Source organism: Neofelis nebulosa, chromosome 4, assembly GCF_028018385.1.
Source record: "Neofelis nebulosa isolate mNeoNeb1 chromosome 4, mNeoNeb1.pri, whole genome shotgun sequence".
Classification (NCBI taxonomy): domain Eukaryota; kingdom Metazoa; phylum Chordata; class Mammalia; order Carnivora; family Felidae; genus Neofelis; species Neofelis nebulosa.
In genome coordinates this window covers 55,110,958-55,136,322 of record NC_080785.1, presented here as the reverse complement: position 1 = coordinate 55,136,322, position 25,365 = coordinate 55,110,958, and the positions used below count along the sequence as shown (strand labels likewise).

At 39.9% G+C, this 25,365-nt stretch overlaps 1 protein-coding gene and 1 long non-coding RNA gene across 3 annotated transcripts in view; one reads left to right on the top strand and one right to left on the bottom strand.

Moving 5' to 3' along the window:
- RAPGEF5 (Rap guanine nucleotide exchange factor 5) overlaps nt 1-25,365 on the bottom strand; it is a 225,985-nt gene that overhangs the window by 47,126 nt on the left and 153,494 nt on the right. For both annotated transcript variants that reach the window (XM_058724848.1, XM_058724849.1), the window contains one exon: nt 1,645-1,723. In XM_058724848.1, coding sequence (XP_058580831.1) covers nt 1,645-1,723 — 79 coding nt within the window. The remainder of the gene's footprint in view (nt 1-1,644; nt 1,724-25,365) is intronic.
- LOC131509297 (uncharacterized) overlaps nt 11,397-25,365 on the top strand; it is a 39,592-nt gene continuing 25,623 nt past the window's right edge. The window contains exons 1-3 of the long non-coding RNA XR_009260417.1: nt 11,397-11,809; nt 16,704-16,850; nt 21,567-21,615. This is a non-coding gene — a long non-coding RNA (uncharacterized LOC131509297). The remainder of the gene's footprint in view (nt 11,810-16,703; nt 16,851-21,566; nt 21,616-25,365) is intronic.

Here is a 25,365-nt window from a genome sequence, read left to right as displayed (position 1 = left end):
AGAGATTCTTCAGAGAAATTTTATGATGCATTATATTAGTTAGTAACAATCACAAATGATATTAGGATCATATTTAAAAACAATGATTTGAAGGCATTTATTTGCTATAAAACAAACTATGTTGTTTAATAGATGGTAATACTTTTGGGAAAACGTTAGCATTAAAATGTAGAAGAAACTAGCTCATTGATATTTTCCTAAAACACTTTTAATAATTTTTTTAATGTTTATTTATTTTTGAAAGAGGGCAAGCAGGGAAGGGGCAGAGAGAGGAGGACAGAGAACCCAAAGCTGTGCGCTCAACAGCTATGAGCCTGATGTGGGGCTCGAACTCATGAACCACAACCTGGGCATGAATTCACTCATGAATCATGACCTGGGCTGAAGACGCTCAACTGACTGAGCCACCCAGGTGCCCCTAAAACACTTTTAAAGTGTAATTCTGAAATTATTACAGAATTTCTTAGTAACACCCACTTGAGAGCTGTGGAAGAAATCTGGTTTAGAAATTTTCCAAATTCAAAACTGCTAATTTTTCAAGACCAGTTTTATGAATTAATTCTATAAAGTTTCACAAGATCTGTAGCTTTGTGTGCTCTTATGATAACAAAGCACTAAAAACGAATCACCATTTCTAGTTAATGTATTATTAAGAGAGATTTTATTTCAATTATGCCCTTTATGGAGTTTGAAGGTATTCTCTTAAGCAGGAAAAGGCTGTAAAGTAGGGGAGAAATAGAACAATTATTTAACAGGAAAAGAATATTGCCAAGACCATTACCATTGAGGGCTCAATAAAACCTAGGTACACACACACACAGACACACACACACACACACAAAATCTATCTTTCCGAAAATGTTCACATGAGCTCAAGTGGAATCTTCAGTTTAGTTTGGTAAAAATCTGACAGTTACCAGGCTTCTTAAATGCTTCTGAAGCACCTTCCTTGAACATTGTGAGTCAAGAGGCCTGTGTGGAAACTCTTGAGTAAATTTACTTGGCTTGGCTTTTTGGCCTTTCCTCTGTTGCATCCCTCCTAGTTAATGCATCAAATCATAAAGCTTCCTTAACTGGTCATTAACCTTCTAATCCCATCCATCATTCTAACAGCACATGTCTTCACAAAGCTCTGAAGAGACGGCAGTTGATTCCAGGGCGTAGTTTAGACCTCCCACATGGGGGACAGCTGGTCTGATCCCGGACTTGTGGAGAAACGTGCCATCATGTGTGTACGTTCTCTTGCACAAGTCCTCTGGCACTAACCGCTGGCACGAACCTCTGGCACGAACTCACAAGTTCACGTACTGCCAATCCACTCAGCCTCTTGACTCTGGGGTACACCCACTATGCTAAACTTACCTCTAGTTCTCTAAAGTCTTGAGACCTATGTTGGAAGAAAACATAATACAAACAGTACAATTTACCCATGACCTAGAAGGTGAAAACAGCAGCCCTGCTTTCCAGCTCCCCCTGTCAATTCTGTCTCGTGTCGTCTTTTACCTTGGATATCATTACATTAATATTTAACATATCCACACTCTACAGAGGAGCTGAGGAAATTAGGAAAGGCAGTTAATTACTAATGCGAGACATCGGTCTGAAGGGAAGCCGATGCAGCATCCTGAAGTTAATGAAGGATATTGCCTTAGTAGCGCCTGGCACAGGTCATCAGTTGTCATGAAGACCGTGTACGTGAGAAGGAAGTCATCAAGGAGGGTCTCTGCGAAGCAAGAAAAACAAACACAAGGTAAGGAACTAGTGGTAAGAGGGACAACTGCTTCTCCAGACTCTAAAACAGTGTGTGGCAGAAACGTGATACATGGTGGTGGGTGTGGGAGGCATTAGGATAGGAGAATTTTAGCCACAAAATACATCATTTATTCAAGTTAAGATTTTTTAAACTCCTTACACAGAATACCTCATATGTCCATAAAGAGGTTATGGAAAACCAATACATAATAAAGTCTTTTGAAAAATAAATTTTACAGTATTTCTGGGGTATATACTCCAATCCTACAGGAAATGAAGCCTGCATGTTTTAATAAATTAAGGCTTTCTATTTCCTAAGTCTAGGGCAAGAACAATGGATAATAAAGTAGGATAATAAACTTAGAGAACACAGATCAGGTTTCAAGACCATTCACCTTTCTCTTTCAAAGGCATCTGTAAGAAGTTGGGAAAGTGGCAGTTGATGTTGTTACTGCTATGGAGAGAGAGACAGAGCTAAGTCTCACTAAAAATGGGGAGCAGGTATAATGTATCACAATATGCTCCTTCCCAATCCCTTTCCTACCTCCTCAACCAACAAAAACAAGTTTGATTTGTTTTTCTCTCTTGCCTCTTGGCCGTGAGTGTTCTAAGAAAAGTGCATCTTATATGTCATATGGAATACCTAAATAGGCAAACTCTCATCCCCCAATATCATTTCCAAATTGATAGACAAAAGATTACATGTAGAATGCAAAGTAGGGCTCTGGCCATAATAGTCTTTATCCACCCTCCTTAACTTAAAATTCATTTTACTATATGATTTCATTTTCATGTCCGTTACATTCTGGCCATCAAATTTCTAGATAATTCAAATAGCATTAAGTTGTGAGACTAATGAGCCTATATACTCAATAGCATTTAAGCTCTCTAACTGCTACTCTAAGTATGTAAGTAGAAAGAATTGCCCAGTATAGAGCCCTATAGCTCTATGTTGAAGACTGGAAAAATTCTAGAATTTTTATAAATAACCAATAACATTTACTGTAAAAGTTGATCCATGTGAAACAACAAAGTTTACGAACACAAAACTCTGCTATAAAGAGGTAGTAAATGACATCTACAGTCCTATATCAGTTGTCCCTGCTTCACTAATTCTGTTTTTTTTTGGTTGCAGAACATCAAGATAATCCTGATTTACACAAATTAAGTGGCAAATGGTAATGTTGTTTTTTTTTTTTTAATTTTTTTTTTTTAACGTTTTATTTATTTTTGAGACAGGGAGAGACAGAGCATGAACAGGGGAGGGTCAGAGAGAGGGAGACACAGAATCTGAAACAGGCTCCAGGCTCTGAGCTGTCAGCACAGAGCCTGACGCGGGGCTCGAACTCACGGACCGCGAGATCATGACCTGAGCCGAAGTCGGCCGCTTAACCGACTGAGCCACCCAGGCGCCCCAAATGGTAAAGTTTAAAAAAAAAAAAAAAAAACAAGCTTGCTTTCTAATTGCAAAATGCCCTTAAGTGAAATGAACCATAGATGTTAAGGAAAAGTATTAAGAAAGGTTTTTTTTCAAAGATATTTATTTATTTATACTAAGTAACACTATTCTTTATTAAAAAATGAGTTTGACAAATGGCGCCTATACAGTAAAATAAGCCTACACTTATAATGTTGTATCACACTGCAGTATGTTAACAGTCACTGTTCCAACTTACTATTTCTTGTAAAAGTAAGTTCTCAAACAGATGTGTCTGGGCCTCAGTAGGCCTAAATTAAGATCTATACACTGTACGTGTGTAAGAGGAAAGAACAGCCCAGTATAGAGCTTTACAGGCAACTGTGGCAATGTGGCTGGTTGGACAATTTAGTGTGAGCGCACACGCACATCCTATATTCACAGAAGAGCCAGGAGCTCTCCATTAGAGCGCCTGCTTACAAAAGTCACTGGCAAACTCTGACTTTCAATGTAATTTCCAAATTCACAGAAGAGATTCCATCTCTACACATGCATCTACACATGCACAACAAAGGCGGGAGAAGGTTTACTCTAAGACCTGCCCCAAAACTAGTTAATCTGGCAGCATAAGTTCATTGCTTCGTTATCCTAATGGAAAGTTTGAAATATACTTTTGAAACTCTGCGTCCTTCATCACGGTTTTTAAAATAGTTTCAATAGGGGCGTCTGGGTGGCTTAGTCAGTTAAGTGTCTGACTCCTGATTTCAAGCTCAGGTCATGATCTCATGGTTTGTGAGTTCCAGCCCTGTGTCTGGCTTTGTACTGACAATATGGAGTCTGCTTGGGATTCCCTCCCTCTCTCTTGGCCTCTCCCCTGCTTGTGCTCTCTCTCTTAAAAATAAACAAACTTAAGCAAAACAGTTTAATGGCATAATGTCTGAACCCTAGGATATTTTGAAATACAACTTGAGAACTATCGTATCACTCTGGGACACGACTGAACAGGGATGTTCCCAAAGTCTAACACTGCTTTGTACTAAATGTAGTTGATGAAAATCCTCAATGTCTCTGGTCTAATTAGAAATGGGAGTCTTTTTTGCATACAATGTTAGATACAGGCAGCAAGAATCACAGAGTAGCCTAGAATCTATTTTAGGGTTCTCTGTGGACCCTTATAGATCAGAGCCAACAATATACAGAAAGCACTGGGTTAGGCTCTGAGAACCTCATATACTCAGCATTCAAAATGCAGGTTCAGTCTCTCTGGGATGTTCTTACACTTAGCTAATTTAAGGAGGCTGGAACTATTCTCTAATCAAAATTTACTCCATTAGCAACTGAAATTAGAATGAATGCCATTAAACTTTGACATAACCAATCATTCCATTCTGGAACAGCCTTAGATAATGAACTGAGTGACTCTAAGATTCTGGTTGTATGGTGGCAAAACCATTTGGCATTCAATTCAACTAATCAGCTCACACATGACAATATTTTGTTAAGGGCTTTGACCCAGAAATGCTTTCCCCTAAGCTTCTGCTATATTTAATATTCAGCAGCATTTACCTAATTATCTCCTTGCCATAGAAATATTAATTAAAATAAAAACAATGAGTCTACATGAAAACATCTCTGGTCAAAATCCTACTAAATAGCTAAAAATCCTAATGAATACAACAGTTTCTCAATACCCTTGATTCACATCTTTCCCTACATAACATATTGTTATGAAATTTTTTTTATGTATAAAGATCTTTCCCTTCTTTTTCAGCATTGGTATTTTTTGCTGCACATGAAAGTAAATGAATGATATAATCAAAAGGACACACTTCAGATTAAAAATGCATTTTATAACAGCCATGTTTCAAAAAAGGCTGTCCCATGGCATTTAGGGATATTTTTAGAACCACAATGGCTACATAAATGATCCCCTGAAGGCTATTAGCCAACAATAGCCATTTAGAAAGAGTAGCAAATCCACTGGCATCGACATTAAAACACTATAATTATCTATTATATTATATAATGCTTAATTAATAGTAATTTAAGACTTAGGCAGAAAAGCACCTTTGTGTATAAAAATATCTCTCATTTAAACAATTTCATAGTTGCCATATACACTAACATTCTGAATAAAAAGATATATTCATTTTGCTTTCCAACTCTGTGAATACCTAGGTATTAATACACAAAAAGCTTTCCTTTGAAATTCTAATCATTAAATCAATCACTAAACCGAATCCCAAATTCTTAACTCATCACTGACAAAAATATTCAGCCATCCTTTTTGGAATACTACCCCCCCACACAACATCCCTCCCCCCAAATAAAAGAATATTTATGTTGTGGCTTTTTTAAATATAGGAAGTACTCTTGCAGTACAAAAGAAACATGCTGATAACATACTTATGTTATGTACTTATCATAAGTATGTATGTACTTATCATACTTATCATACTTATTGCTGGAAAGCAAATACTATTACAGTTTTAAGCACTATGTTCACTTGAAATAAAATATATCAATGTGTGGTCAAAATCTAAAGCTTTGATAGAAATGTCTCTAATATTCATGTCTATTATTCACCATAATGATGTTAATATGAGACTTTATCATCTGTTACTGTTTTCATTTTAAGGTGTAAGACAAGAATTGTCTGTTTCTATTTGATTTTATTTGAATTTATTTTTTTCTTTTAAATTTTTAAATGTTTATTTTTAAGAGAGAGACAGAGAGACAGAGTGTGAGTGGGGGAGGGGCAGAGAGATAGAGAGATACAGAATCCGAAGCAGGCTCCAGGCTCTGAGCCATCAGCACAGAGCCTGATGTGGAGCTGGAACTCAGAACCACGAGATCATGACCTGAGCCGAAGTCGGTTGCTTAACTGACTGAGCCACCCAGGTGCCCCGTGAATGTATTTTTCTTTTATGCAAAAATTAAAGTATTTTCTCATTCTCATTTTAAGTGTATCAAGCACTCAAAATTTTCACTTCTGTAAAACATAAATGTTTCTAGAGCACCCTAAGACTTGTGTCAGTTTGGTACAGATCCTTTTTATAGGGTTCTGTTATGTAAATGTAGTCAAATAAGCGAAACTGATCTAAATGTCTCAAAAAGGTCTAAGCTTAATGTTTTTTTCTGGGGGTGGGGGGTGGGTATAAGTGAATTGCCAAGAAAGCAAATGATAAAAATTTTGACAGACAACTGCCTTTAGTAGCTATTTAATCTAAGTATGGTAATGTGAATATTCAACATTTCTATACTAACCCATATTCCCTAAGTACTATTAGCAATTTTGTTTCACCTGTATTTCTACTTCAGATGCAATGGAATTTAAGGCACTTTAAATATGTTCTACTTTAACCTTGATTTCAAGAAGCCAAAAAAACTTTGTACATAAAAGGTCTCATTTCTGGCCCTGGAATGTTACAACTTGCCATTATGTTTTGAGAAGCAGTGCCAAAATGTACCATGTAATTTGATTAAGCACAAGTTAAAAAAAAATTAATGCTCATGATTGAATCACAGGTTAAAGGGCTCCGCTGTTAAAAATATGCTTCTTTCTCAATGCATTTTCCATTTCTGAAAGCGATATTAATGACCTCAAATGCAGCTGTTTACCACAGCTTGTAAACTCACTCAATTCCTGTATACTTTCACAGTTCTACCAGAGTATTCCTCAACTATTCTAAAACCACCAAATCTTGAGCTCTAATTTTAGTTTTCAATATTGATCACACAAGAAACGCTTATTCACTTAATGCTGTTTCTATATCGAATCTGTCTGAAAAGTCACCTCTTTAATGACAGGAGCTTCCTCCAGACAGAACTTGGGTGGCACTCTTCAAGTAACGAAATCTACTTTACCTTGTAAAATTTGGTTTTGGAATCCCATCATTCTTTCCTAAGGAAAGAGTATACCAAAAATTATGTTCTTAACTGTATTACATTGCACATGCTGCCTTTTACAAATGTCACTAGAAGGAGCATGGACTAATCAACACAGGGCTTGCCTACCTTCTCCACACCAAGGGCCATGTTTGCAGGTCACCGTGGGGGTAAGGGAGGTGACAGGTCCCATGAGCTCCTACTGGTTCAGCCCTCAGCTGCTCTCAGTGTCCAGGCACAATTATAATTATAACCCATTTGTGGCTTGTGCATGCATGTGTCTGCTAAGCCTGCTGGGAGCTTAGAAAACAGTGTGAAAAATACAAAGGGAATCGGAGAGCTGAATTTTTACCTGTATGGCCTTAGGCATTGTACTTAACCTCTCAGGGCCTTAGTTAAGGCAGCTGTAAACTGGGTATCACACCCACACCTAGCAGAACTGCAGCCAGGATGAAACAGAATAATTTATCTAAAGCATCTGGCAGAGAACCAGAATACATCAGGCACTCAGTAAGTCCTCTCTGTTCTTTACTGTCATAAAATAATATTTAGATCCTGTCCCAGTTCTCCAAACGCCACGCATCAACCAAGAAAAACCAAGTATTGAGAACTGACTATATATAAGACATTTGTTAAGAAGGGACTAGAGGGTAAGAGACAGGAAAACCTAAGAATGACCCACGGTTTCATGCTCATAATGAGTTAGGGAGTTGAGACATGTATCCCCAGGAAGTAAATTTAAATAAGGTAACATTTCAACTGGGCAGCACAAATCATAAATGTTGCAGGGGATGAAGGAGACTCCAATATCCCAGGGAAGGTTTTACCAAACAGGTAGCATATGGGATGACCTCTGCACGTGTAAGAAGTATGGAGAAAGAGGTGAAATAAACATAAGCATGGAAGTGACTGGGGGTGGATCTGTGGCTGAGTCACAATCTTATGGTCTTTGGGCCTTCTCTAGCCCTTAAAGATGTTTTTTTGTTGTGTGACAGTATTTAAAAATCAGAAGATCTGGCAACACCAGGTCTGCATGTCCTACAGCAACCATGGTTTAGAGCTGAGCTGCCTTTTTCATGCTGGGCGTACCAGTTTATCATGGCTCTGCCCTCACTGGCAAGTCACTTATTCATATTAGCTGCCTGTGGACAGGCAGGTTCCTAAGTTTTGGTCTGGGGTATAGTTGTGAAACAGTAATGGAAGAGATCACATGGCCTAACTGAGAAATAAAGCTAGAAAGTAGGTTGGAGCCAATTCCTGGAGGGTGTTTGAGCCTTCGAATAAGAAGCCTGGGGCTTGTTTTATAGAAAAGGGGAAGTGAATGGAAATTTTCAAGAGGAGAAGTGACAAGAGATAGAGATTACACTTGCTCTATCAGGACAGTCACACTGGATAAAGGAAGAATAAGGAGAGGGAAGTTTACTTTAAATGCACTGAGTTTGAGTACTCTAAGGCTACTTTAAACGTTTATTTAATTTTGAGGGAGAGAGAAGGTGCACACGTGCATAAGAACCCGAGAGGGGCACAGAGAGGGGAAGAAGATCCGAAGCTGGCTCAGCACTGACAGCAGTGAGCCTGATGTGGGGCTTGAACTCCAAACCATGAGATGGTGACCTGAGCTGAAGTCGAACACACAACCAACTGAACCACCCAGGTGCCCCTATGGCTACTTTAAAGTGAAGATACTGGGTAAAAATATCAAAGACCAGAGCTTGCTAAAGAGGTCTGGATGATTATGGGAGCTACGGTAGGAAAAGAGTGGCTGGGATGACATTAAGTGTCATGTCAGATCCACTGAGAGGGAGTTGTAAGCAGGGGTTTGAGGTGAGCTGGGGTGGATGTTCACATTTGGGCAATGCTAAGAGAATTCAGGAAGGAGGAAGAGAAGAAAGACACAAACAGGAGAACAGGGAGACATAAATGTCATAGAAGCCAAAAAGAAAGGACGAGTGGAAGAGAGCACACTGTGAGTGTCAAAAGTTGCTGGAGGGAGGTTCATCAGCCTGAGCATTCAAAGGTCACTGGATTTGGTGTGTAAATGGTCCCAGTCTGGGACACAGGGAGAGATGCCCCTTGGAAAACAGTAGGGGCATGCCCTTTTAGTCCTTTAGACTGAAAGGAACTAGGGATAGTCAGATAATGAGCCCTCATACCATCTATCACACTGTTTTCCCCCAAAGACTCTTCTCGCAGTTATAGCTCATTGATTAGTAACAGCAGTTGCTCTCACAAATAAGCCGGGAGGAAAAATTTCTTCATGATCAATCCAAGTATCATTTTATTTAACAATATAGATTAGAACGTGGAAGTACCACGGGTATGGAGCTTTCAATACCAATCTGCCAGCATCTACCAACAAAAATTAATATCTAGTTGCAAGATGCACTCAGTCTAACATAGTCAACTGTCGGAGGTGCTCTGTCTCCTATGATTAACATCACACAATACATTCTTAAAGATACAATCTAGGTTACTAAGTACTTGTCAACCCAACATTCCAAACTTTCATGAAACAAAGAAAACACTAATTTAAACATTAAATCTTAAATTACAAGTCTGGGGCCTGGTTATGTCAAGCAATAACTCTAATACTGGACTCAACTTAGGACAAGGTATGATTTTTTATCTCCCAAGCACCAAGAAGAATCTCTATTATCGGCTTTCTTCCCAAACTTGAAATATATCACCATTCTGGATGTTAATTTTTCCACTCTGGAAATCAGAGGAGTAAAATTTTATTTATTTTTTTGTTTCTGCTTAACAAAAACTCTAGAGATACGAGAGAGAGAGCAAGGAAGAGAGAGGAGAGAGAGAGAGAGAGAGCAGGGGAGGGGCAGAGAGAGGGAGACACAGAATCTGAAGCAGGCTCCAGGCTCTGAGCGGTCAGCACAGAGCCAGACGCGGGGCTTGAACCCACGAACCATGAGAGCTGACCTGAGCCGAAGTCGGACACTTCACAGACTGAGCACCCAGGCACCCCCAAAAATATGATCTTTAAGAAATTAAACACAATTAAACATAACTAAGCCTCTTTCTAAACAATCTGGCACAAGATCTTATATAAATTGAAAATGTCTGATATAAGAAAATTTACTTTACTCTAAAATTTCCTTTACGGTTTAGTCCATGTTTAAAAATGTTTCTAAGACAAATATTTCAACCAGTGACTGACAGCAGGGACACCTGTGTGCTCTGGGTTCCAGACCAGCCAGTGGAGCTCTTTTCAGTAACATATGGCTGCTTTCTTTCTCACTCCAGTGAAAGGGAGACTGGTGCATTACGGTCACCAAGAAAGGTTTGGTCACAACTGTCGAGTGAACACCTATGGCTTGGGGTTGAGCACTGTGCTCGCTGCTATGAAGAAGGCCCAGTTTTAAGGCCTCAACTTTCACAGGGTTTGGAATTTAATCAGTGACATCATAAAAGGACCACATAAGGCAGCCCACTAACAGCAGATGAATATCTCATTCATGGGAATGTCTGACCAAACCTCCACCCTCTCTCCCATCATCCCCCACCCCCAACCAGCACACGTTTTAGCCCTAGAGAACCCCAAATTGTCTTTGAACCTCACCTATTCCTTAGTGTGCCCCAGGAAGCCAAGGGTAGCATCATTCGATGGGCAATGAGGAAAAGTAGAGAAGAGAAGATAGCTATTCTGTTTCAACATAATGAAACAGCCACCCTCGACTGACTACATACTGGGGGCTGTACCATGAGCTTTACCCACATGATCTGTGCTCCTCAAATTCTTTCTAGGAGGCAGGTCTTGTACTCTCTTTTGCAGAATGGTGACATCGAGTCTGAGGTAAGTAAGGTGGATAACTACTAAGTTGTTTCAAGTTAGTATCATTAGGGGCCTACGTCCCAAGGCAGGCTGATCCCCAGCACAGGATTTCACTGAACTCTGCTCTTCTGAGGCTGTGAATCCAAATGGTCCATACTGGGGGTAAGGGAAATGGATGCACATGAACATCCACTGGACAGATGGACAGATATAGGAACTTGGCCTTTTTATTGGCCTTGAATTGCCAAAAATGCCCCTATAAAGTCATTTTCCATCTATGTGCCAGTATGCTGGAGTTCCTTTATGCCTACCCGAAATTTATTTTGTTTTTATTTTCTAGTGAACACCTGACAAACAGCAAATAGCTATACGGGATCAGCCAATTTCCTTTTCTAAAGGCAGAACTGACAATCACACGGGAGAATTAAGATAGTCCACAAACTCCTAATGCTCTTAAGATGTTTTAATGGCCATTTACACATAATTCTATTTTAGAAGGTTGAAATGTAAAGGCAGAAACTGAAACAATGTTTTAAAATGGTCAAACCATAGGGGCGCCTGGGTGGCTCAGTCGGTTAAATGCTGACTTAGGCTCAGGTCATGATCTCACGGTTTGTGGGTTCAAGCCCTCCGTCAGGCTCTGTGCTGACAGCTCAGAGCCTGGAGCCTGCTTGGGATTCTGTGTCTCCCTCCCTCCTGCCCTTCCCCCATTCACACTCTGTCTCTCTCTCTTTCTCTCAAAAATAAAATAAACATTAAAAAAAATTTTTTTAAAGGTCAAACCATAAAACTCTTCCTTTCTTTCTAGATGAACTTTTCCATATTAAACACTACAAATACTGAGAATCATTAGTCACATTTTATTTTGTCCTTTCTTTCTTAAAAGAAAAGAACTGACTTCCACATCAAAGTCTTGGCTGTTCCTCACCTCCGTGACCACCTCTGCCTATCCCTCCAACATCTGGGTAAATAAGCCATTAAACATGTACTAACTGCCACTGGTTAAGATATTTTTGTCTTTCAGCTAAAGGCACTCATATAAATTCCTTTGTCTAAAATGGTTCTAATAAGTTAGTTTTGTTTAGAAGTAAATATACTACTCACACATCTAAGAACACCCTTAGGCCTTTCTCACAGCATTGGAATCACAAGATTCATGGTGATTTGACCCACATCGAGCAGTTATGTTACAGGCACATAAGAGTTCTGAAATATCACCAAGAATATAGTAATACATACTATAAGCTATCTTTAGGAGAAGAAATTTAATGTGTGCTATTGTTAAACTTCATTGAAACCATAATATGTGAAATATTTTTTAATATATGTTTCATACGCTTTGTGAAAAATATTTCTAACAACTTGTAGGGAGAATTTTGGTGTGAAAGATGCAGAGTTCTCAAACATGAATTCAGTGGCTCAAATCAGATACGAGAAAGGTACTTACTATTAAGTACTCTTTGCACGTTAATAATACATGAGATCACTGTCAATAGTCAGTGTTGAGAAGACTACAAGAGCAAATCCAAACTATTTTATAAGCTTTCAAAAATGATCACACGGTGCTTTAAATCACAATACATTTATATTCCTTTGAAGAGACAGAAATATATAATCATGGGTGCACCTGGGTGGCTCAGACAGTTAAGCATCCGACTCATGATTTTGGTTCAGGTGCTGATCACACAGTTTTCAGACCAAGTCCCCCATGGAGCTCTGTGCTGACAGCACGGAGCCTGCTTGGGATTCTCCGTTTCTCCCTCTACCCCTACACCCTGCTCATGCATGCACTCTCTTTCTCTCTCTCTCTCAAAATAAATAAACTTTAAGAAAAATATATATATAATCATGGCCTGGGATCTAAAGTATCAAAACAAACATAAGCTTCCATTTATTTATTTATTATTAAAAGAAATTTTTTTAACGTTTATTTATTTTTGAGAGAGAGGCATACACAGAATGCAAGCAGGGGAGGGGCAGAGAGAGAGGGAGACACAGAATCCGAAGCAGGCTCCAGGCTCTGAGCTGTCAGCACAGACCCCGATGCGGGGCTCGAATCCACGAACTGTGAGATCGTGACCCAAGCCAAAGTCGGACGTTCAACCAAATGAGCCACCCAGGCACCCCCATAAGCTACCCCTTATAAAAATTACATACCACTTTTCATTTGTTTAGGAATCAAACTTTGATTTTTCTTGGCCATATTGCCCCCCAGATATTTTAAAACCAAACAACATATTCCCAGCTTCACCTGCAGCTAGATGTGGCTATGACTAAGATAAGAGCAGAAGCCATGCGTGATGGACACGTGTGTTCTTGACCTGCTCCATCCTGCTATCTGGACTGGGATGCCAGCATCCGTCTTGATTTCAGGACATAAAGGCCAGACTCCAGGGACACTGGAGCAAAGAGCTGGAAGGAGTCTCAGTCCTGGCTGATTTCAGAGTGGCCTCACTAGTTCTACCAGCTCTATACTGCACTTATTTTTATTTTCACATGAGAGAGAAGTATCCTTCCACCTTAAGTTACCATCAGTTTCTCTGTTACATACAGCCTTCCTAATAACAGATAATAAATTAACAAATCATATATACACAAAGAACATTTTCAGGAACTCAAACACTTGATAAGCAGTGCTTCTCACGTTTCTCTATTATCAAAGCAGGAAAAGCACATTTAAAGAGAGATAAGTATTGTGAATTTATCCTGACCTCACTACTGTGGATTTCTAGAATATGCTGATGAAGAACACATTTGCCTTGCATGTTTTTCCCCCCAAAAGAACAAACACACTCCCTAGGAGACTATAATAGAGCAAATCGTCATAACAATTCTGAGATGTGTGCTAGCATTATGCCAGTCAGCACTGGCAGAACTTGAGCTAACTAAAGTATTTTTACGGAAGTCAACACAGTGGTAAACAAAATGGCTTGCAATGCCTTTAAATTCAGATCAAATTGCAACAAGACACAAGAGGGTGTCTTTTCTATGTCCAACTCTGGAGAAGAGATCCAAAATTAGTGCGAAAAAATCTTCATCATGTTTCTTATTTTTTCTTGACAAAACACGTTACACTATACTGACGGTATCTATATCAATATCGAGCAAGACAAGAAAATTTAGGGGCAAAAATTTAACTCGCTTTAAGTACTAAGCAAATCTCTCTTTATAACAAGTATATTCAAGGCACATTGAAAGGCACGTAATTACTGAAGGAATAGACCAGGTGCTTTAATATTAGAACTGCTACCTATCATGAGTCCTGATACATGTAGCCCTTGCACCAAAAACGACATTCACTTAAGGCTGAGAACTTAAGTAGAGATACCCAGCCAAGTATGCAATAGGCAATTTTAACTTATACTTTTCATCTTCACTCTAAGTGAAACTCATTTACAGGATTAAAGGATTTAAAAGATTCATAAAGTATCCTGTATGAAGGCAACAGACAAGAACAGTTAAGTCTGAAGCAGAAAAAGATACAGAATTGCTCTAAAAATAATTTTCTATCACTATTCAGATTACAATAAGATATTTTGGGGATTACAAGATATTTTAGTTTTCTACATTTTCTGTTCACTCATATTTAACCATTCCCTCTAATTTCATATTTATTGAAAGATTTGGGGGAAGGCCTGCCAGCCAAGAAGCAGCGTTATGTGTAAGGCAAAAAGCTGCAAACAGAATGAAAAGAATGGTTTCAATTGTAGAGCAAGAAAGCCCCAAGGGCAGAAAATGAGGATAATGGGAAATGGGAGGGGAAGGTTATAATGAGAAAGACTGCAAAGAGAAATGAGAAAAAGCTCAATTATAGGTATGTTAAAGGCAAAAATTCTCCTGCTCAAAGAATATCCCTTTCAGACATGTGGTTGTCAATTACAGCAATTCTGTGGCACTGCACCCTTTCAATGAAGCAATAATTCGATTGAAACATGCTGTGAGATTAACATGCGGTGATTATAATCAACAAATTGCCATTCACTAACATTTCTCCCTCACACTTAGGAGACTACCTCAAGTACACACTCTTCTACAGAAAAATCACTTACAATTTTTTTTTTCTGATAGAATGCTAGTTTTACTTGAGGAAGATGGCATAGCATTTTATGATTAGTTTTTTAATGTTTATTTATCTTGAGAGAGAGCAGGGGAGGGGTAAGAAAGAAGGGAGAAGGGGAGAGGGGGAGAGGGAGAGAGAGACACAGAGAGAAAATTCCAAGCAGGCTCCATGCTGCCAGGGCAGAGCCTGATGTGGGGCACAACCTCACAACTGTGAGATCATGACCTGAGCAGAAATCAACAGTCAGTCGCTTAACCATCAGAGCCACCCAGGCGCGCCGGCACAGCATTTCAAATAACACAAGGACATCATATGATCTCACTTCAAATCTTTCAAATGTCTGGGGAGGTGACACACAAGATCTGAGAGAGAGAGAGAGAGAGAGAGAGAGAGAGAGAGAGAGAGAGAGACGGAGAAAGAGAAAAGAGGTTTTTTCATCCTTTGACATTGACTTAGACTCCAGTAACTTCAGTTGGTGATGTTACAGTAAAACTATGGCCTTGCTAAAATTACTAGATTGCCAATTCTATTGACACGGTATATTTTATCTTCATGAATTTTAGAATCTGTTGCTCCTTCCAATTTGCTACTCCAAACATGCCTGTGTTATACCACACATTTAAACAAGTATCTGGAAATGCAGGGGGACACCAACAAAATCATAAGTGTCTGCAGTGCAGTATTAAATATACCCAAAGACCCATAACTAAGAAAAATATGTTAATTTTACAAACTTGGGAGATATGGGAAAAGCATCACTTTTTTAAAGGAATAGAAATCCATTTTCTTTTTAAAACAACAAAAAGGGGGGCGCCTGGGTGGCTCGGTCGGTTGAGCGGCCGCCTTCGGCTCAGGTCATGATCTCGCAGTTTGTGGGTTCGAGCCTTGCGTGGGGCTCTGTGCTGGCAGCTCAGAGCCTGGAGCCTGCTTCCGATTCTGTGTCTTCCTCTCTCTCTGCCCCTCCCCTGCTTGCTCTCTGTCTCTCTCTCAAAAATAATAAACATTAAAAAAATTAAAAAAAAAAATAAATAAAACAACAAAAAGGAAACAACAAAATATAAGAACAAAAATCAGTACGGAACTAACTGAAAATCTGTACTATAGAGATTCTTACTAGGTATATATTGGGGAGACAGAATATGAGAACTAAACAAGCTGTTACCTTTCTCAAATTTATTTTTATGAGAGAAAATTCAAGTTATACTGAGGATCTGTGTTTCAAAAGCAACCTGCATCCTGTATCAAAGAGACTCGATAGATTTAAGACAGTATTTTCTTCCTGTAATAATAAAGCTGAAGACTCTCAGGGCTTCATTGATTCTACATGAACTTTGTGTCTTATCAGACAGGGCCTTTTATATAATTTATATTTCAAAATAGATTGTAATTTTATATATTCAGATTCTTTGAAAACTGACAATTCATGTACCGGAGTATTTTATTATTTGTAATAATTTATCCTCCAGCCATTCTAGGAAATTAGAAATTTACTCAACGGTAAAGAAATACCTAAGGTTCCTAACAGTATCATCAAATTGGGCATCTGAGGTGAAGGGAAAGCAAATAAAATGTAAATAAGGAAAATAAAGCAAATAAAACGTGCAGCAGTGAATGAAAGAGAAAGCCCATTCATTTCTACATCTCTCATACTGGGTGCAGTTTACACCGAAAACCCCTCATGGTTCACAGTTTGAGAACATCACCACCAGGACTGACTTTACAGAAACAGCAGTCCCATGTGAATTTCATTTAGAATTCATGTGAAGGAAACTCTGAAAGACCCTCTGCTTCACCTCCAGGCTCTAGGATAAGAACTTCACTCAAACCATCAGAAAGTGGTGATATTTTCCTTGTAAGTATTCAAAGAAGAAAATCTAGAAGCTTGTTGAGATGTCCAGGTTTTTCAACATCCTTAGAGTCAAGAGGCTTAAGACTTAACGTCTCAGGTAATTCTTGCTCCATATGTATTTCATTTTCCCTTTCTTATCTTCAGATCCTCTTGAAATTAATTTTCCATAGCCTACAATATTTTAGTTTGCTTCTAGTGTGCTCTAGACTATAGCTGAACACAAAATATGGGAAGAGGTTGTGTGGATTCAACATGAAAATGATGCAAATTAAAAAAATGCATTCCAGTGATCTGTTCGCATTCTAAATATGAATTGTACGCCTGGAAAGTATGCTGTACTCCTACTTATATCTTCATCCATTACACACCTTCCTTTGCCCATTGGTTATGCAGTAATGAAACGTTCACATTTCCATTATTAATCAGTGTATGTTAATGACCTTATGCTTCAGCTCTGTCTCACTTCATTTCACCTTGCTTCATTACCAACAAGAGTATTAATTAACCCACGATCTACTGGCAGCGTAAAAGCATCAATTCCCTTGTTATCATACATAATATCACATGTTTAAAGGTGGTGTGAATAGATCAGATCAGATGGGAAGTACCTCAAATGAAATCCACGGTCAAAATATGATTTTTAATCACTTCTCATGTGAATGTTCTGACATAGCATCAGCTAGTATTAGGGTCTCTTCCTTCCCTTCTTTTGTAACCTTCTTGAAGCCCTTAGCTCACCCAGTGGCCATCCCGCTCACAGCCGGAAACCAAGAAGCAGGTCTTTGTGCGGAGATTAGAGCACTCTTAAGTAGCTACTGAAGCACCTGATTTGGGGTTTATAGTTAGAGTTGAATGGTATGTTTTTACTTCCATTATGCCTTTTATCCATGACTCTATTCACTAGAAAAATATGATCTCTGGAATAAAGCTAGGGATACACCTGGGTTCATTTCCAGATTGAAATGATCGTTCTATCTCTGTAGCAGCTTAGTTAACTTCTTCTACCTTAGCTTCTATGGCCATGAGATGGGGATAATTATCGTGTAAACAGATCCATCTGCAGGGCACCTGAGTGGTTCATTTGGTTGAGCATCCAACTCTTGATTTCAGCTCAGGTCATGATCCCCAGGTCATGAGATTGAGCCCCACATCGGGCTCCACACTGAGCATGGAGCCTGCTTAAGATTCCCCCCCTCCCCCCTCTCTTTCTCTCTCTCTCTCTCCCCCCTTCCCTCCCTCTCTCTCTCTTTCCTCCCTCCTCTACTTGTGCATGCTCGCTCTTTCTCAAATAAAAAATAAAAAGTTTATGAATAAATAAAATAATCCATCTGATGGAGAGGATGTTTGGATAAATGGAGGGCTATCTTGAGTAATTTCCAAATCCTGGCTCCCGAATCTGGAAGGGACCTCAAACATCACGTGGCCTAAGTCCTCCGCTTTTGTTAATGAGGCACCTGAGAAGAAAACTTCTACATAATTCTCATTATCTCATTATTTGTCAACATTACTTTACAAAGTCTCCCAATGCTTCAATTATGGTCTCCGTAATAATTCTGCGTATTAGTAACGGGGGGGAAGTTAAGGGAATTGCCCCCAAACCAAACCAAAACAAAACCCACAGTACAGAGTATACAGCAGAGCAGAAACTATATTTTCCCATGAACACTTTTACCTCCAGCTTTGTCTCAACAGCACTTTGGGGATTTTCATGGTAACTGTGGATAGCTATCTCAAGCCTTGGCTTTATCTGGCAAAGTAAGCCTTCACTGAGCAGCGATGCTCAGCATCTCAGGCATACCCACGGGGGCTGGAGTTGGTGCTAATGAGTTTATTCTGCTGTTGACTTTTTTATTAAAGCATGTATGCAAACAAAATTAACCTCATATTTAAATGTGGCAGTTTCATAAAGCTGAAAAAGACCTCAAATGGCAACCTATCTAGTTATATGTCTATGAAAAAGTTATTTTCACAGGTGAAGATGTTAAAAGATGGTATCAAACATTTCCGTGGATGCAGATTCTACGGCTTGTAGTTGCAGCTACTACCATCTGGGGACACCTATACCTATTTCAAATTTCTTTCTTTCTTTCTTTTTTAATCTTTATTTTTGAGAGCTAGAGACACAGCATGAGCAGGGGAGGGGCAGAGAGAGAGAGGGAGACAGAGAATCGGAAGCAGGCTCCAGGCTCCGAGCTTTCGGCACACAGCCTGATGTGGGGTTCAAACCCATGGACCGTGAGATCATGACCTGAGCTGAAGTCAGTCACCCAAATGGCTGAGCCACCCAGGTACCCCATCTTCTTCTTCTTCTTTTTTTTTTTAATTTTTTTCTTTTTAACGTTTGTTTATTTTTGAGACAGAGAGAGACAGAGCATGAACAGGGAAGGGGCAGAGAGAGAGGGAGACACAGAATCGGAAGCAGGCTCCAGGCTCTGGGGGCTCGAACTCACGGACCGCGAGATCATGACCTGAGCTGAAGTCGGACGCTTAACCGACTGAGCCAACCAGGCGCCCCCATCTTCTTCTTTTTTATTAATGTTTATTTTTGAGACAACAAGAGAGCTCGTGCACGCACCGTGGGGGAGGGGAAGGGAGACAGGGAGACAAAGGATCCAAAGAGGGCTCTGCATTGACAGCCTGACAGCACCAAGCCGGATGTGTGGCTCGAACTCAGGAACCGTGAGATCATGACCTGAGCCAAGAGTCAGACCCTCAACAGACTGAGCCACCCAGGCACCCCTCAAATGTCTTCCTTTCACTTTTTTCTTCAATTAAGTCTATGTCCTTTGGTTCTGAACTTTGTTGAAAATAACCAATAGTTTCATGTTAATTCTCTAAAATACTTTAAATACATCAAACTTTCCTCTAGTTTATTTTTAAAGACATGCGGATATAGTGATCCTAAAATAGTGCCTGTAATGATACTGGTTAACATTTAATATCCACCATTTTCCTATTTGCTTTTTTGTCTGAATCCTCCCACTGGAATATAAACCCCATGAAGGTAAGGAGTTTGTTTACAACTGCATCCCCCACATCTAGGACATAAAGAAGTTAAAGATATTTGCAAAATGAAGGAATTAATTATTCCTAAGGTATTCATTCATGGGCATACAGAAATTGAGTAATTAAAAATGCACGGTTATATTTTATCACAGAATTAGTGTATAAAGTTAAAAGTAAATTATGGGGATGGCTAGTATAAAAGATAGGATGTAGTGTATTTCACTACTGGGGTAAAACTGCCACTTTTCCTTGGCAACAGACTATTTCTGAATATCCCAAGATGGCTTGGTAATAAAATTCTATAAATGGATTTTACTAGTAGGTGATAAATCAAAGCCATTCTTTGGAAATGTTATAGTACATAAATTCTCAAAGGAACTTAAAAAGTTTCCCACTGAGCAAGGTTATACACAAACACACATAAATCACCACCAGGTATGGCCACTGAGCATGGGTTCCAAGCTTCCTCCCCCATCAACATTCTAACTGCTTTGAGTCCAAAGACAGGCAGCAATAATAGAATATGAAGGTAGACTAAATAGCTAACATCCTTGTACAATGGGTAAGTGATAGTGATTTCAGCGTAAAGTGACCACAAGCTTCCGGAAACTGTCTGCATGAATTCTAGGGTCTCTCCTCCAGATCTGGAATTCTATGGTTCTGTGACATTTGGAAAGATGTTGATTAGATCCTTTTGAGTGAAGGTGTTTTAGTGATGAAAGATATCTCAAAGGTCATCTTTTGTGTGGTTTGCTCAAGGTCTCAGGAGCCCAGATCTGGGGGGGGGACTCCAGACTTCAGAATCTCAATTTAGTACCCTTTCTACTCTGCCATGTGCAGAGTTTTCCTCCTTCCTAAAAACACTACTTCTTGCAGAAGTAAGCATCTTGGCTGTGAGACATAAGGGCTACCCAGGGATTTTTTTTTTTTAATTTTTTTTTTTTTTTTTAACATTTTTTATTTATTTTTGGGACAGAGAGAGACAGAGCATGAACGGGGGAGGGGCAGAGAGAGAGGGAGACACAGAATCGGAAACAGGCTCCAGGCTCCGAGCCATCAGCCCAGAGCCTGACGCGGGGCTCGAACTCACGGACCGCGAGATCGTGACCTGGCTGAAGTCGGACGCTTAACCGACTGCGCCACCCAGGCGCCCCTACCCAGGGATTTTTATGGTGTGACAGAATCCTGCCAAAAATCCAAGTGGGTTTGGTTCACTCTATCATCACCTCCTCATTCCAAACACTGAGAAGTCGAATAAACAGCTGTGTGTCCAGTACCTCCGTCTCCCCCGATTTTTTTCCTTTTTTAAAAACATCATTTCAGTGGATGGACCAATTGGGTAGGTTTGTAAATTGTGAAATTCTTAGGCTGCAGAGGCTCAGGGACAGGGACCGGTGGACATGAGGCTGACCAGTGGACATAAAGCCCCGAAGAGGGGTTGGAGAGTAGAGGGGAAGTGGAGGAAAGGGGAAATGATGTCCCTCACTCCGAGGCAAATATATATTTGAAACTACTAGAAACTTGGAATAAATCTTAAAAAGCTGCTGGGGGTGGGGTGGTAATGAGACAAGGTCAATGTTCTATTTCCGTGGCTCTCCTATCTGGCTGCATATCAGCATCACTTGGGGAGCTTTTAAAGCCAGTAAAGCTTAGGTCCCATCTCAGGCCTACTGAATCAGAATTGCTGGGGTGGGACCCAGGTGTACCACCATCTAAGAATTTTCTATGCCTAGTCTCAACAAGTTTTAGTTCTGCAAAAGCTATGCTATGTTATGCTTCACAGTTAATACTGTCTTCTTCTTCCCAGAGGCAGCCTGGCACAGAAGTAACAAAAATCTTTCCAGAAATCCTAAAAGGTAAGGGAATCAAGGAAGAAGTTCACCTAAATTATCTTCTCTCTTTCCAATGACCGGGAGAAAGGCATTCTTAATTTTTCTTCCCAAGAAATGTGCATCAAGTGCTTATGACAGGCTTGGTGCTAGCCAGGAAGAAGATTAAAAGAGTTAATAAAAAATGAAGTGCCTGTCCTAGCTTTCCTGAAGGTTCTACCAGTGCATTGCCCTAAAAAAAGCCATTAAGCTGGCAATGCAGATTAACTTCTGGACTCTATCGATGGAGTGAGACACCCCTAAATATAAGCCAGGTACTTTCATTGTTGCCTCACTACAAAGATAAGGGACTCAGTTCCTCAATGATGTGCTCAACCTCCTAGGTGCTGCTGAAAGCATAGCACCAACACTGAGGCAAAAGTAGGCATTTGCACACCGAGTATGCGACCACAGACTATGTGAGTTACTTGTCAAGTAACCAAACCAGCCACACTCTGAAGAAAGCAGGTCAAGCCTAAAAGGATTGAGCTGGTCCCAACCATCCTATTCTCTGTTCGCTTTTCTTAAAAACCTGTAACCTTGAGTGCATTTGCTTCAAAAGGACGCATAAAGAATAAGGAAATGGAAAAAAAAAGAGGGGAGCAAATAATGTATTTCCCCTTGTGTTCTCCCTGAGGTAGATTTGTCATAATGCAGATTCAGAAAGAAAAATCAATAAGAAGGTTTTTCTTGATGTAATCCATCCAATACATAATTTCCCCCTACTTTGAACCAGAAGTCATTATTCCCAACAGTAGCATCCCTAAACAAAACATACTGTATCCTTTCCAGGGAGGGCAAAGAGTTAACCAGGAGCAGGAACCCTGTAGACCTTACAGACCAGGGCTGGCTGGGGGATGGAGGGGGTGGGAGGACTCGCTCTTCTATCCCTCCAGCCTCTACTCACAATTCCTTGTTTTTCTTTCTCCTTGCCCGCTTTGTAATTGTCCTGGGCTGAGAATGCTCAGTGATGTCTACCCTCTGGGAAGATGAAAGACAGAGCTGCTTGATTTTTCCCTGTCATTCCAAATGTTTAAGTCAGAACCTGAACCTTGACAGAAAAGGTAATCTTTGAAAGCTGCTTTTGTCACTTTCCATGTTCAGAAATAGATATCCAGTGGCCGGTTTTTCCATCTGAAACAATGAAGAATCATTCATTCATTCATTCATTCATTCTTCATTCTACAGCTAATCGTGCAAAGAGCCCTTATGCCTAGTTCTATAAGGGAGGAAAGGCACACATAGAGGGGATTATGAGAAAACACACATGCTATGCGTTGTGTGGAACTAACCATTTAGGGAAATCATTAGTAGGCTGCTTTTAAAAAAGCATCTCTGACATTATTTTTGCTTTTCAAACTCAGTTTGACTTCATTCATGCGGTGATAGAACACTATGTATTGTTTTCTATTCTGGACTCAGGTAACAACAGGAATGCATTAGGTCAACAGCTCTGCCATTCTCTTTCCTATTCCATTCAATTAAGTCAACGTTTTTCCACTTGCACGTTAACATCAATTAGTAATCACTTCAACTGCTCCTCTGTGAGTGCAGAAGGTCTTTTATTGGGCCTTGCACTTACATTTTCACAACCAAGTAACTTCTGTGGCAGAGGGAGGGGAAATTACATCTCTTGCACCATTATTTTCCCCAACCTCTGGTGGGTACAGGAATGTAAGAACCCAGAACAGGCTCATCCCAGTCTCCAGGAGCACTTACGTCCTCCCACATGCCCTTTCCTCCTCATTGCCATCGAGGCCATGTGGACGACCACCATATGGCCCCAGCTGGCCCCATATGGCTCCCTCTCTCTAAAAGGGGTGCTCAAGAACATAAAAACGCTGCTGTATACTTTTATTGCAGCCCCTTCTCATTTTCCTCCATCTGTCTTCCATATGTTTATACGATGCTATTAGGCTCTTGCACACATAGGCCTTTTATAATAAGGCCTGGCCTGTTATTTTGCCAGCCTGGCCAAAATAACTAAAATTCACCTCTGTTGGTAACAAGAGGCCTCGGTTACTTTAAATATGAGATTCATCTAGTATTCAAACTAGAACAAACTAACAACCACTATTCCTCAATTTGCCCACGAAATTTATTTTATTTATATATATATGATACTTTTTCATTTTAGCAACAAAAACCACATGATGGCTTTTCTGTTGTATTTTCTCCAAGTGCTGTATGTGAAGTTTTGAAGAACCACATGGGACTTCACTTAGGCCTCCCTATTACACACCCATCAATCTCATAGGTTTGACTTTTCATTTTCATAAAGTTCTCCTTGAATTGGAGGAAAAGTTGCTACTATGCTTTCTTCAAGTGTCACTACAACAATCTGAAGTCTCATGCATCCTCTGAAAACTCTGAGGAAATGAGTAAAAATGAGGAGAGGCTGACCTTGACAGGTGTCTTCTTGCCTGGCTTAGGACAAGCCACTGAACTCTGGTCCTCTTTGCTTTGCTTTGCTTTGCTGAGCACACGGCTAAAGTGACACATTTGACCCCAGTGTTGGTATAACAGTCACTAGACACCACGCACAACATCATTTCCAGCAGTGGCCAACTCCTAGCATTAGTAATCAGAGTGATTTCTCATTCCCAGTGTTAAACAGTGGGAACTTGTTAGTTGCCACCTAGGCCGTCTTTCTCAAAAACCCAATGGGGATTAAAAAGAAAGAAAAAGGAAATCAAATTAGGACTAACACTGGCTGTAATAATTTTTACACTTATAGGGGAGCCTGGGTGGCTCAGTCAGTTAAGCGTCCCACTTCGGCTCAGGTCATGATCTCGCGGTCCATGGGTTCAAGCCCCGCGTCGGGCTCTGTGCTGACAGCTCAGAGTCTGAAGCCTGCTTGGGATTCTGTGTCTCCCTCTCTCTCTGCCCCTCCCCTGCCTGCACTCTGTCTCACTCTCTCAAAAATAAATAAACTAAAAAAAATTTGTAAATAATTTTTACACTTACTAATATAACCTAGACACAAATTCTCACATTATAGAGAACTGTGGGTACTATTAAAAAGAAGCAAGCATTCAATCTCCCCAAATATGTATCCACATTGAAAGGTGTCCTTTTGCAGATTATTTCCTATAACCTAGTCCAAACCACCTGTGTAAACCAGTATGGTAATCAATACATGGAAAATTATGCCCAGTTCCATGATGATTGTATCTGCTATATATAGAACATGGGAATAGTGATCAAATGCACAAAATATCAATCAATAGACATGCAAAAACAAATGCCAGCAAATGCCACGAGAATGTTTTTCTTTCAGCCTGTGTAGAAATGACAACTAGTGATCCCCCCACCCCCTGCCAAACATATGCAAAATAAAGTGTCTATTTGAATACTGAGATCAAAGTGTAACATTACTGTAGGATAGGAGATTAGGTCATTTTCCTTTTCTTGTTTTTAACTCACTTACACATTTCACACAACTTTGTTTCTTGTAATGTCCTTCACAATGCAATTTAGAGCCAGACATCAGGTTCGGACAAAAGGAGAAGAGAAAAAAAACAAAAACAGAAAAACAAAACTACTGGGACTTAAGGAAACTTGCTCCCACCTACGCTGTCATTTCACAATCGTTCCTACAAGGGAAAAACCTAAGGTGTTACCCTGCAGGAATTCAACCTACAAACACTTTTTATTGATGCAGTCAGTGTACTGTAAACTGTGTGTATCACAAGTGCTGTGATAACAGCAAAAAGTGCATTTTAGTCAGGAGATCAA